General features: G+C 43.5%; 1 protein-coding gene across 5 annotated transcripts in view; it reads right to left on the bottom strand.

Annotated features, from left to right (window-relative positions):
- Positions 1–1361: 1361 nt before the first annotated feature.
- PHACTR2 (phosphatase and actin regulator 2) overlaps positions 1362–12760 on the bottom strand; it is a 786224-nt gene continuing 774825 nt past the window's right edge. For 3 of the 5 annotated variants that reach the window (XM_069235126.1, XM_069235127.1, XM_069235128.1), the window contains 2 exons: positions 8441–8517; positions 2623–5218 (listed from right to left, as the gene is read on the bottom strand). In XM_069235126.1, coding sequence (XP_069091227.1) covers positions 5203–5218; positions 8441–8517 — 93 coding nt within the window. In that variant the 3' untranslated portion in view covers positions 2623–5202. Of the gene's footprint in view, positions 5219–8440; positions 8518–12760 lie in introns of all 5 variants that reach the window. The other 2 variants (XM_069235123.1, XM_069235125.1) reach the window with 1 other exon arrangement.

Raw genomic sequence — 12760 nt, 5'->3', positions numbered from 1 at the left:
ATGTTCTGTGCCAAACCATACCGTCAAAAGCAAGCCATGAAACTGGGCCCTACTGTCGCACACCAATGACACCTTGCCTTGAAAAGACTTGAAACAAACCATGATGTCATCGGCTGTGCGTCAACATGATCTGCCTGATGGGAACTCTACTGGGGCAGACTCCTATTTTTAGTGTTAGGTCTTTTTTTGAAAACGTAATATATGACCATAGACAACTGTGGCAAAATAAACTCCTATAATCCTCGAAGTGCCCTCTAGCGAAAGGGCCATTAGGTCTTATAATCAGACACTAGTTACATAAAGCAGCAATTGGCCACTGCAAGGACTGCTGAACTTGAGCGGCATGTCCCTTTATCGATGACGTGTAACTTGACAAATGAGCAGCTGGTTCAAAGGCGCTGCTTCACATGGCGTGCCCTCCCCTGCGAGAAGCCACGTGCTCTTCTGAAATACCTTCTGTGCTTGTCTACGAGGCACTCTCAGGCATCTAACTGAAGAAATCTGCACCTTTAGAGAGAGAGAGAGAGTACTGTACAACTTTAAACCTGTATTCACACACCAGAATGTTCGCCCCTTAGCAAAGATTGACGGGGAGGGTCTGTAAGCTCTTACCCTTCTGCCAGAGGCTTAAGAACAACATGTACTACCCTGTTAAAACCCCAACTTGAGCGTGCCTTTCCACTACTTATTCTTTGCTGCTCGGCCCTCCTTGTCACATCCCGCCACGGCTTTTCCTTCTCTTCACCAGAAGGGTTTTATATATTTTGTGGCAGAGAACGAACAAGGCGTGACAATGGCACAAACTAATCTCTTAGGCTGTCCGACCATCAAAGACTTTTCTGTGTTTACAGCTATTCATTTTTCCAGATGTCGGAAATTAGGTAGCTTTTTATCATACTTCTTTTTAATGCACTTCTACATATGTTTAAAACACAGACCATAAATAAGTTCACCCTGTTTACACCCGCCTTTACCCCAACGTGTAGAGGCGTATTCAGCTATCTTTAGCTATAAAACAATGCCCACCACAGGAGGGCGCCAGAAGATCAGCAAACGACCGGTGCAATGGTAAGGCAGAGAAGCGCATCTACAACACTGCGAGTAGAATACATTGCCCAAACCTGGCTCCCTCCCCAGTATCTAGTAGGAAACGAAGTGCTATGCCCTACGCCCTGAAACAGCCTGAGTGTTGCACACTGTGTGGCAAAAGCATTATTTTACCATAATATCCTCACAAGAAATAGGACACAGCATTTCCTTCCTAAACCCTGTGCCCACTTTTAAGACTGTGCAAAGCGAACTAAGCAGCTCTTCCAACATTTCAGTCCACAAGGCAAATTTACACAACACTGTTCTCCTGAACGTTTTAGACGTGTTTAATATACAGCTGAAAACTCTAGGTCCAGAATATACTTGGGGGAAATGCAAACCCGTACTTATATGGCACCGCTGAATTGTTAAATGGAATTGTGTATTTAATTAATGTGCAAACTGATACCAGACCACAGACATTGGTGCAGGCTTTACTTCCGGTTCACCTGATCAGCCTGTTAAAATCCCCATCTCTTTCTGTCATTATTTCAATCCTTCAACCTTTAAATCCACTTTTATCTACCATGTTCCAAGCCAAGCATAGAGTAATGCTTGCAATTCACTAATTGCCAGCATTTTTAAATCCATGTTTGTCCTCTTAAGGTAGGTCCTGGCGAGAACAGTATATAATCCATATGCTTATATAAATGTACAATTATTAGAGAGCATTAACACATTAGAAAATTTCAGATAAATGTCACTGTGTGAGAGGAGGTGGGAGCTTAAAGCTGCGAAAGAGCAAGGCCCTTGGTTCAATGTGGCATGAGAGGGCGGAGGTCATGCAGAGGGGGCGGCGCTCGCACCCCAAAACAAAAGCTTCTGAAGCTGTTGCTGATGTCGTGGGTAGTTTGCAAACCCCCCTATGAACAGAATTAGGGCCCAAGCTCCAAACGTGAGCTGGAAACACACATTAAACTAGGGTTTCCAGCTCATGGTATCTCCCACCGTGTGATCCACCCCCCTGTGTGTTGGCGGGTCTGGGGAATTGCAAAAGGCCGACAGGACATGACAACAGTCGGAGTGAGCATGCGTTGACATTACACTGGAGCCCTTTCAAGTAGAGCCTGTGCAGTTCTTCAAAACCCTCGCGCAAAAGATTTTTTACACTAATTTCTGCGGTGACAGTGGAGCTTGGCACAGTATGAGGAGACCTTTGTGTGTGGTGGAAACCCTGTAGTTATTGCGCCCCAATAACACTAGTAGGACATTTGTTTCAGGTCACTGGATCAATCCAATGTTTTGGTCAACTTGGTGCAGACACTGATTCACCACTGTCTGCATGTACATCACTGGGAAGATATGGACGACAAATCACATGTCCTGATCATGTGGAAGCGGTTCTATCAACAGAGGAACAGCCTGCAGTGGACATGTGGATACAGAGGGACACACCTCGGCAGAATACATCCCTTGACAGCCTCTCTTAATGTGTACAGATTTTGAAGTATCTTTAAGATGCTAACCTTGCTATGCTGCACTTAGGACCACTGTAACGTCTGTGGAGGAAGTTGAATTTTTTTTTTTTTTTTTAAACATGAGCTGATTTCTTAACGCTTACTAATGCTTGTATTCGCACCCGGAACAATCAGCACGGAAGAACGATAACTTACTAACTTGTGAGCAGCTGCAGAAACGTTCATGCATCTCTGCGCCAACTTGACCTTTTTACCGTGTAACTCTGTATTACTCCGTATTACTCTGACCTCAGCCGCCATGTTTTATTAACAAGAGCATTGTGGCCCAGTTGCTGGGATGTATTTTCAATCAGAACAACGCTTGCCGGGGTAAAGCACGCCTTGGGGACATGCCCACTGGCATTCACCCCCTCCACTCCTTTCCACTTCCATGCTCCAGTAAAAGCTACCACCACTGGTACAGGCTTCTAGAATTCACGTAAATAGAACAGGTTGAGATTGGTGAGGGGATTCTCTTGAAACAAAAAGTTTTCAAATTCCCTGTGAAGTATTTTCAAACGAAGGGAATGTTTAACTGAACGGTGAAATCCACCCCATCCCCTTCTTGATACTTTTATCAGCATTGCAAATGTGGGACAAGTACCGGTTCCTTTCATTGCATCACAAAATGGAAACGATGTAGGGGGGGGGGGGGGGGTTGTTTTCAGAAGGAATGATTATTATTCCACAGAACAGCACAGCGCGAACACAGCATCTGTTAGGTTTGCAATGTTTGTTTTCAAACATGTGCTGCAAGTCACCGACCCAATGGCTGCAAAGCACGGTCATGCAGAGGCCATTTAACATCACAAGCTCTCGAGTTTCAGAAACCAGGCCGAGCACGTGTGACGTGCAGTGACCTTGCAGGTCCTGCAAGCTCAGACGTCCAGGAAAGGGCAACAGAGAAGGGATCCAGGCGAGAGCAAGATTACCCTTTGACTACGGTGCAGTTGCTGGCTCCCTACAAAAGCAAGTGAGAATAGCAGCTTCACACAGTGACGTCACAAGTGTAAACAAAGCGCCTGTAAGGGCTGGCTCACTGCTTTCATGCGTGTGATTTCAATTTTGTTCTATGCTCATAGGAGCTATAAACTGTACAAGTAATGAAAGGCTTGAAAATGTAACTTAAAATATATTTTGGAGTTCTAAGAGCAAAATGCGCAAGCACAGTACATAAAACTCCAATCACAAAATCTTTGTATAGACCTTGAGATCTTTCTGATAGTGACACACTAAGATTGGGAACTGGAAAAAATCAACCCTCTTCCCTTCCACAGTGCACAGCGCTTCTGAGGCTGAGGCTCAATGCAGGCGGCATCGACGCGCACTGCGGCTTGAGCGTGAGCTAGATACGTGCTTAACAATAAGTGCTTTAGCAGAAGGCCATTCCTTTTCCTTACCAGGAGACATAAGTCGACCTGTCCAGCGCTGCGTGTTTGTGGGAGGCCGACAGCGCCCTTTACAGTAAGTCTACGCATGCAGTCAAGCAAGAATCCACAATCACTCACTGACAACTTACTGTTGTTTCAGGAATATCAAACATGGGAGACATTCTGCAATTGTTTCCAGACTGCCAATGAACAATGACTGGCCTTTTGTAATACTTGAACTGTAGCTAAGGAAAAGGTCGAAGGACAGGACCACTGGCCTCCTTGTTATGTTTAGAGAGAGATAAAAGTCAGATTGTCAATGCAGTTAGTCTTAGCTCTGAGGTCTGCATGCCCTGAAAAAGAAGTCACCAAATCAAACGTGGACCACGTCACAGTTACGACACACACCGGACTGTCACAAGGTGTCCGTCGCTGCTCCAAGCGCAGCCTTCTTTGCTTGACAGTAACAGTTCGCTCTGCAGTGCACTGGGCAGACATGCCGCAGTCAGTCTGGTAAGAGTCATAATGCAGCCTCTGGCGACCACTCACCACCCACGTGAGACCTCGTGCTTAGGAATTAAAAGCAAAAAGTTGAGGCAACGACACCCAGTACTGACACTGCGTTCACTGGCACCACGCAGGGATACTCGACAAATACTACTGACGGATAGAGGCCACAAACAAGCAGTAGTACTCTGTCACGGGCAATAAACAACAGCTGTTTGATGCACATATATTGCACTACTTAATCGCCTTGATTGTCAGCAGTTTTACGTTATACAAAATTAAATGCCTCCATAAAACATAAAATGCTTCCATCGAGCAACCTTCCTCCAGAGGCTGCGGCCTCTCCTCGATTGGGCCAACTGTTTTGAGAGGTATTTTGCCTCCGAAGCATTCCTTGTGTTGGCCACGACCTTCATCACCAGTGTCCAAGGCCTACAAGCCTAGTTGACTCTCCAAGGTCTATTCCCAGCTCCGTACCCTCGCGTCTTCGTCCATTTCATATTCAGCACGAACCTTCCATGTGCTAATGCGCAGGGGTGGGAGCACAAACATCATGGTGAACTAGCTCCTCTTTATTCGGAAAATCAACATCTGCCCTTCAATTCCGAAAGATCTCCTCTTCAAGTAAGGTCAACAGTGTCCGATTCCATTTTACTTACAGATTAAGACGCAGTACATACACACAAATTGTTGTTTAAGATTCAGTGCAACCTCATGTCTTTAGGAAATGAGATTTCAAGACCATGCTGGTCAGTACTTGGGTAAAATTCTACAACACGCTATGGACGGTGAAACCTGCCAAAAAACAAAAAACAAAAAAAAAAGTAAAAACAAAATTGAGTTTATAAACATGTAGTACACCAATGGCAAAACAATTCTCTTTTTCGCTTTTATTAACTTTATTTTTAAAATGGTTTGTCTATGTATCATTTGGTATTTAGAAGAACCTATCAGCCCTCTAAGTTTAGTAAATTATATCAGGTAAAGCCCCTATTTTAAAAATCTCGAAAACATTATGGACTCTTGCTCTGGTGCTGCACTTCCCACTCATATTCCCACTTCTTTAAGTTGTGATAACTCTGGCACCTTTCCACGTACTCTCTAATTTGTCAATTGTTATATTCATCTCAACTTATTTACAGTTTTTGGTGGGGAGTGAATTTAACACTTGGAAGTAGATTTTTTTTATCCACAGTTTTCAAGTTTAAAATGAACATTTTTGTGGTCAAATGGGACGTCAGACTCAGCAAAGGAGTTGGTGTTAAGACAATTCATGTTTTGTCTTTTTGCCTCTCATTTCCAGGACCTTTCTTTTGTGTCTCGTTGATTGAAAGTGCACCGGCCTCATAACTTTGAGAGCATCATATAATATAATTATAAAACACATATAAACTACTAACTTTGTGTCTAAAAAAGTAGCCTGTATATCTTGATAATAATGGTTCCATTCAACTCCAGTTAATAACAATGCCTTTAAAATAAGTAATAATCTGGTTCCGGATTGTTTTTTCACACAGATAAACATTTTGCTGCACCGCTGGCAAGGGCCACTAGCAGGCAGTTTCCCCGATACCGACATTACACTCCCAGTGCTGCACACAAAGATGGAGATCTGGTGTACAGATGCATTCTTATCTTAGGGAAAAGATCCTTAAACCCAGAAACTGACGAATCTGTGAAATCTCTGGGCACTAAATTTTAATTGAGAGGACAGAGGATACGGCTTCTTTTTTCACACCCTATGTTGAATCCCATGCACTCGGATCACTCCTTGTGCTCCTAAATTTACCTTCCTTGGCAGACGAATACAAATAAGGATTCTGGAATACATTTTAGTAGCTAATAATCCTCGAGGACATTTAGATTGACCCACACATTACTGGGAGCATGTACCCATACTTTTATCATGATGTTTTCCTGTTCCAAGATGGCCGCCGCCATCACCAGCCCTCGCGTGAGTCCTTTGTCGATGTCTATTCCGACACCGAACACGACGCGACGTATTCAGGGCTAATTGCCCTAATTAATCTCACACTATTTAAACGCGTCCAGAGCGCGCTTTACCTGTCATTCAGGGTACGCGTCCTGGGGTAGGCGAACGGCAGACCAACACAAGGTTCAAGTAAGTGATCGACCTACACGCCGTAAGCGTGTGCACAGCCTGATTAAAGACTAAGTTTGCCAGCTAACGAGCGGTCAGCACTCTAAGAGGCGCTCTGAATATGCGCTTATCTCGCAATTTTTACTTGTTACCAGATAGAACTTGGTCTTCTATTCACTATTAACCGTTTGCCATCAGCACCCACCTCTTAACATGAATGATGGGCTACATACCCATATACCCAGGAACTGGGATGTTCCCTCTATTTCGGCAAGAGATTGAGAAGCGGTCTCGTATAATACTAACAGACCTGATAGTTTGGGTATAGAGAACACTATAAGATCATATATCATTACATTGTTATAGTGATATGACTATCTTTTTCAGACATGGAATTCTCTCACTTTGATTAATCTGAATGTGTTAACCTTGTGCTAACATTACTTTAATTATCCATAGATGTTCCAGTCACATTTGATTTTATTGTACAACTTTTTATTTAGTGAACTCATCGTGGTTACTAGGTTTACGCGTCCCTATGATGCCCCATCCTCACATGGGATGGTAAGCCTTCTATGTTATTGTTATTTTTGTCTCCACTTATTTCTTTTTGGGATCTGATGCCTATCACACTTGCTACTTACCATTTAGACACCAATTAATGTCTACCTATTGCACTTTGTTTTACATATGTGTTTTATCCTTTATACAGGGCGACTTTCTATTAGACTGACTGTGACGAATGGTCCATAGACTGTAAGTGACCTCCCAGCATTTACGCTCTTTACTTATCTTTTGGTTTATTTTGTTTTTTTGATATATGAAGGAGAAGTTACAACTAAACGGTCCTGATGAAGCGCCAGTGGATCAATCCTTGACCGAATAGGCGCGAAACATGTCGACCCAGTGTTAGGAGTGAAGACTCTTCCCTCCTTCCCTTCTTTTAGGAGTATAGGAGACATTATTCCCTGAATACTCCTACCAGTTTTTAACCTTGGCCTGACCCTCATTATTAACATTAAATTTAGTTATCAGGTGCTCATAGCCAATTTTACTTTTCTCTCTCCTTTTTCTCCTCTGTCAGCACATTCTGCGGATTTAAGTTGATCTGTAGAACCATCTTACGGTTGAAGAGCCACTACCTCAGTGTGGTGGCCCGTCAGACATTGCAGTGCCGGTCTGGCGAGGAGTTAGCCCGATGATGATGCCTAGCATCCTATTGTGATGCTTGAGGGCACTCCTACAACACCGGCTTTACAGTCTTTCTTCCTCGCCCTCTTTAATTCTTTTCCTTGGAACAGTGTACACATTTATTATAGGTTCACGTATAGGGAGTAAGTACACTGGACCAGTCTAATCTCCCAGTCCTCCTTGTTAAGTGAATCATGACTTGTGTCAAGATTACCATTTTATGCAGCAGTGTTGTACACAATAATAGTGTGGTGAGATTTTGTTAATACAAGATCACCACAATTTTGTCTTATTAGAATAACTTGTCTGCTTGATTTTGTGTGTAAATGCATTATAATAACGTATTCTAAATTGTGCAAGTACAATCTTTGAAGTTTAATTAGATGAATTTGCAAGTTGGAGCAGAACAGTACATTGGCGGCAGTGAAAGGGAGATTTTGATATTGTTCAAATTACTATTAGGGTACTGTGTCGAATTCTTACGTGGACACAGACAGTTTTGAGACAGTCCGCGGATAAGATAACAACATGTACATTATAGGCCCTAATTATAAAAATCTTGAGAGCTGCATATTCTAACTTGTCACTTGACAAAATACATAGTGTTTACGCAACAAGGGGAACACTGGAATGGGGCGGGCTGAGCGGAGTAATCTGTATGCAGAACACCTAAGCAGCTTTCTACTCGGATGCTCTCAGGTCAAAAGATAAGCAATGCACAGTACCTTGTAAACTGTCGACTTTCTTCGTGTACTTCCATCTCTGTGCTTTTAAACTCATTGAGTTCTTTTCGTATGGCGGCCTGAGGAAGAGAATTGGAAAGCACTGGTTAGGGCACTCCCAGTAATGCAGCGTTAAGATACTCAGAGATGGGCTCCTGGTGTTTCTTTTTTTGCACAAACCGGAGCTCCAGAGTGCATCAGTGAAATGGCAAGTGTCACCAGTGGTCCATTATTATCCACCTTTTTGAGTATCGAGTTTTATTTTATTTTTTGCAATTTAAATAGCGCTAACTTGGCCCCCAGGCATTGGACTACTTTGCAAGAGCACCAGATCGCAAAACACACAGTCAGACTTTTTACAGGATGTTGAGCCGACACCAGGACCCACACTTGGTTCTCCTGTTCCAAAGTCGTCAGCCCTGGCCATTAGGCCCATCGATAAACTCATTACTGCAGAGCAAATAACTTCTCATACTGCAACTATGGTATGAGATAAACTTTTAAATAAATGGATACTTACATACCATGAGCTCTCGACTTGTAAATATGACGTCAATATGCAGAAAATGTTGATTATTCGGCTCAGTTTTGGATTCATCATTCTCATAACTAGCTCTTCCCAAACCGAGTGCCCTTTCCATAATGTCTCAGTGAAGGTCGAGGATTTAAAATGTACGTAACACAACCATAGAGGAAAAGGTCTTGCTGAGAATCTTCAAGAGCATAGTTCGGCTGCTTTTAATTGGACTATGGAGTTTTTGCCACAGTGAAACTGTAGCTTAATAGTTTACTTCTACCTTCTACTTGTACTTGTGTTCAGTACCATGAGCAGCTGGGGTAGAGCAATCTGTACTTCTTAAAAAAAAAAAGTTATACAATTTGGCCTTAGGCTGTCTCTAAATCTCCGGTGCCATTGCCCTCTCTTTCCTCAATGGCTGTTTATCGCTTTCCAACCTGCAATGATTTTTTTGTCTTGATCGTACTTCTTCATCTGACTCGAAAACTATTACACACCAACTGTTCAAATATGGCTTCCTAAGGGATCTGTGTCCTTACAGCAGGGATTTTGTTTTCACAATATCTAAAGGGAGGCATCCTGATCACCTAAAAAACGCAAAAGTACACCCTACACCCTTTTCTTGTTGCCAACATTACCACCATGACTCACCCTTCTTTTTAAGGAAGAGATGTTGAAGAGCATGAAATGCATCAGTTATAACACCAACTCAAGCCAAACAATGAATTCCAGGCCTGCCCATCAGCCTTCGTGGCAAACCCTGATTGCAGCACGTGGGATGCTACTCCGTTGTGGAAAGCTATGAGTGCGCTTAATGGAGGGGTACCTCTGTCATGCCCCTGGTGCTTCTACTCAAGGACTATGCATGAGCATTGGTAGTCCAGCTCGGGAATCCCGGTCTACGATTTTGGGCGTTGTCCATTCATCCACATACTTTCCATCAGATCAGGGCCTACCCTATGACTTGGTGGATTCCCCTGAAGGTGACCCTGACTCATGCTTTCTAATGCCGAGATGGGCTCACAGGTATGGTGGAGGGAGGGGTGGAGCTCAAACAGACCCAACTAAAACATATTTTCTAGGTACATGTCTGCACTTTCTACCACCCCTTTGGAACATTATCAATATATACTCTGCTACACGGGTATCCTTTCTTTTTTGCAGTGACTGACTCTAGCTTTTACTGCTTCAAGGTTTCAACAATATTGATCTAAACTGGTGTAATCATTGCTTCACCAGTGGCAGTGATAGTCTCCCTTGGATGAAAAGACACGTATTCATGAGAATCCTGACAGCACAAGTGCCAAAGTCTCCCTAAAATAATGAATTCTACCAAATTATTTCTTGCCATAGATGACAAATTCACTGCTGACATGACACTATTTTGTTATCTTAAACAACAGGTAGTATTTGCCTGCGGATTCTTTAAAATGAGGAATCTGGAGCCATGAGGAATTACTCCTAAAGTGATCATTGACTAAACAACCATCACACCTACTGTAATCTCTTCCGTTTTTTTATTACCTGGAATAACGTCATCACCTCGAAAGAAAACACTAGGCATGTTCCACTAAAGGATTATTTGGAAAGGTTCCAACTAGTGGGCAAACACATAAAGTTGCTAGCACCACACCATGCACAGCTCCAGTTAAAAGATGGTTCAGCCCAGTGTTCGTGCCATGTATGTTCCTTAGCACTCTTTAGTGAAATATATCTATTGCAATGAGTAGATCTGTGTAGAGGAGATTGCAGACGGTATTTGTGAGATTATCTCCAAGGACAAAAAGTTTGAACGTTTTCACCAAACGTGTGAGGCCAGGCACTAAGAAGAGCCAATGAATTTCACATTGCTTGGGGCATAAACGGAGAACAATTGTTCGAACGTTTGGTCCTACCTGACTTTTTGGGTTTCGACAAAGTACGTTCTTGCAGCACGCAAAGTGCACATTTTCTGCCTAATCACGGAGGGTGCTGCGCTGACTCGTACTACAACTCAAGCAAACTGTCTTGAGAAACAGATTGTACTTAGGCTGGAAGCCGAATGTGTGAACACAAGCCTGGAGTTGTGTTCGGATGTCAAGCAGCATGCTGTACTGCTTTAAAGGGTGTCAGTTCCGGGATACTTACGTTTGGGATCATCGGAAATCCATATATTCTGGATAAAACTATTTCCTGCACGACAGCACGAAGGTCACTGGGACGGGTGGGGACACTCCTCCATTGTTTAGGACTTCTATAGAAAGTCTTCTGCCAGAATACCAAATCTAATGCCCATTTATTAATTTCTTGTATGTCACAGCAGTGAAACCTACACTGACGCAATTCAATGAAATAGCTGTGCCAGCAGCCCCCCGCCCCCTTTTCTTCAGTCTTCAGAGACTCTAAGCAAGTGGACGGCGCGCAGGTGACCCGGCACACCCTCACTGGGTCTCCAGAGCATGGGGGTGGCAGTGAACTGTAGATGACAGACCACCACCCTCCTTCCTCCGCCTGCCTTTCCTGGGCCTTCATGGACTCAGGGAGGCGGGGGAGTCACAGGCGCCTCCAGATGTCTCCCAAGGTCTGAGGGATAGGACGGGGGTGCACAGCAGAATGGCAGGAGGAGAGTTTAATATTTGTCAGGGAGGAGAGGCAGCGAGGGAGCTCGGCAAGGCCGCAGGACATGAGGTACTCTTCTCAAAATAATGTTATAATGTGGAGCTCAATGGACCTTTGTGTTCTTTTTCTGATGTATTTATTAATCATTTTCAACCGAACCTCAAGATAACCAGACAATGAGAATGAATAATTCATCTATATGCACTTGTCTATCCGAAACGAGCCACACTGAAATGATTGCCCACTTCGTGGCTGCGAGCGCGCTTCACCCCTGCAGAACTTCTAACAATCAGTGACTAGGATTATATAAGGATGCAGGCTAGACCTGGGCGATCTACTCATTCAGTTAATGATGTTCACTTAGAATCTGTTTACTCTTCCCTCAGTTATCACACTAACGTGTTCCAACATTTACCTCCCTCTGTACGTATGGCCAAACCAATATAATGTCCTCACAAGTGAGCGTCAGCAGTGATAAGGTGGGCCTGTAATGGTACCATACGTCTTTTGGTCTGCTATTTGGGGGGGGGGGTGGTAATGTAGAGACCTATGTCTGTTTGTGTTGCAGTATATAAGGTCAGATGACCAAGCTTTAATCATGGGAACTCTATATCTCCCCCAGACACACAGCACCCTTCTTTTGGCTGGTAGAAGGACCACAGATGTAAACGTGCAGCCTGATGTTGATAACTGGGGTGTATAACTCAGCTAAGCTGAGTTAGGAGATGGCATTAATTCAGTTGCAATCATAACAGAAGCAAAATCCAACACTTTAGTTCAATATTCTGCGATCTTGGGGCATGTCTAAGCAAGCTGTAGGTAGTCGACATTCTGGGTGCAGACAGCGTGCACAACTGGTTTAAGTTTGTAAGTTAAATTAGCTGATCTAAGGGGTGTCCTATATGTCTGGTAGAAAAACCTGTAGCAAAGTAGTCTTAGTCTGCCATTTAGGTATAGCATTCTAATCTAGCCACAGCAGTACAGCCTTAGTCAGACAAAGTATGCCCCAGATCAGATTCCCACCTTGCCTTGGTTTTAGGTTGTCTTACCAGGGCTTCTGCCTGAGTTGTAGTGTATAGTCTAGTGACTATACGCCCATTAGATGAATGTGTCAGAAGTGGGGATAATGTCTTACAAGGATTTGGTTACAGAGGGAGTGAAGGGTAATTAGATTTACATAATGTCCTAAATCCATGCTATGTGAACTT

The sequence above is a fragment of the Pleurodeles waltl genome, chromosome 5, assembly GCF_031143425.1.
Source record: "Pleurodeles waltl isolate 20211129_DDA chromosome 5, aPleWal1.hap1.20221129, whole genome shotgun sequence".
Taxonomy (NCBI): Eukaryota; Metazoa; Chordata; class Amphibia; order Caudata; family Salamandridae; genus Pleurodeles; species Pleurodeles waltl.
Note: the sequence above shows the minus strand (reverse complement) of the source record. Positions and strands in the feature narration are given on the sequence as shown.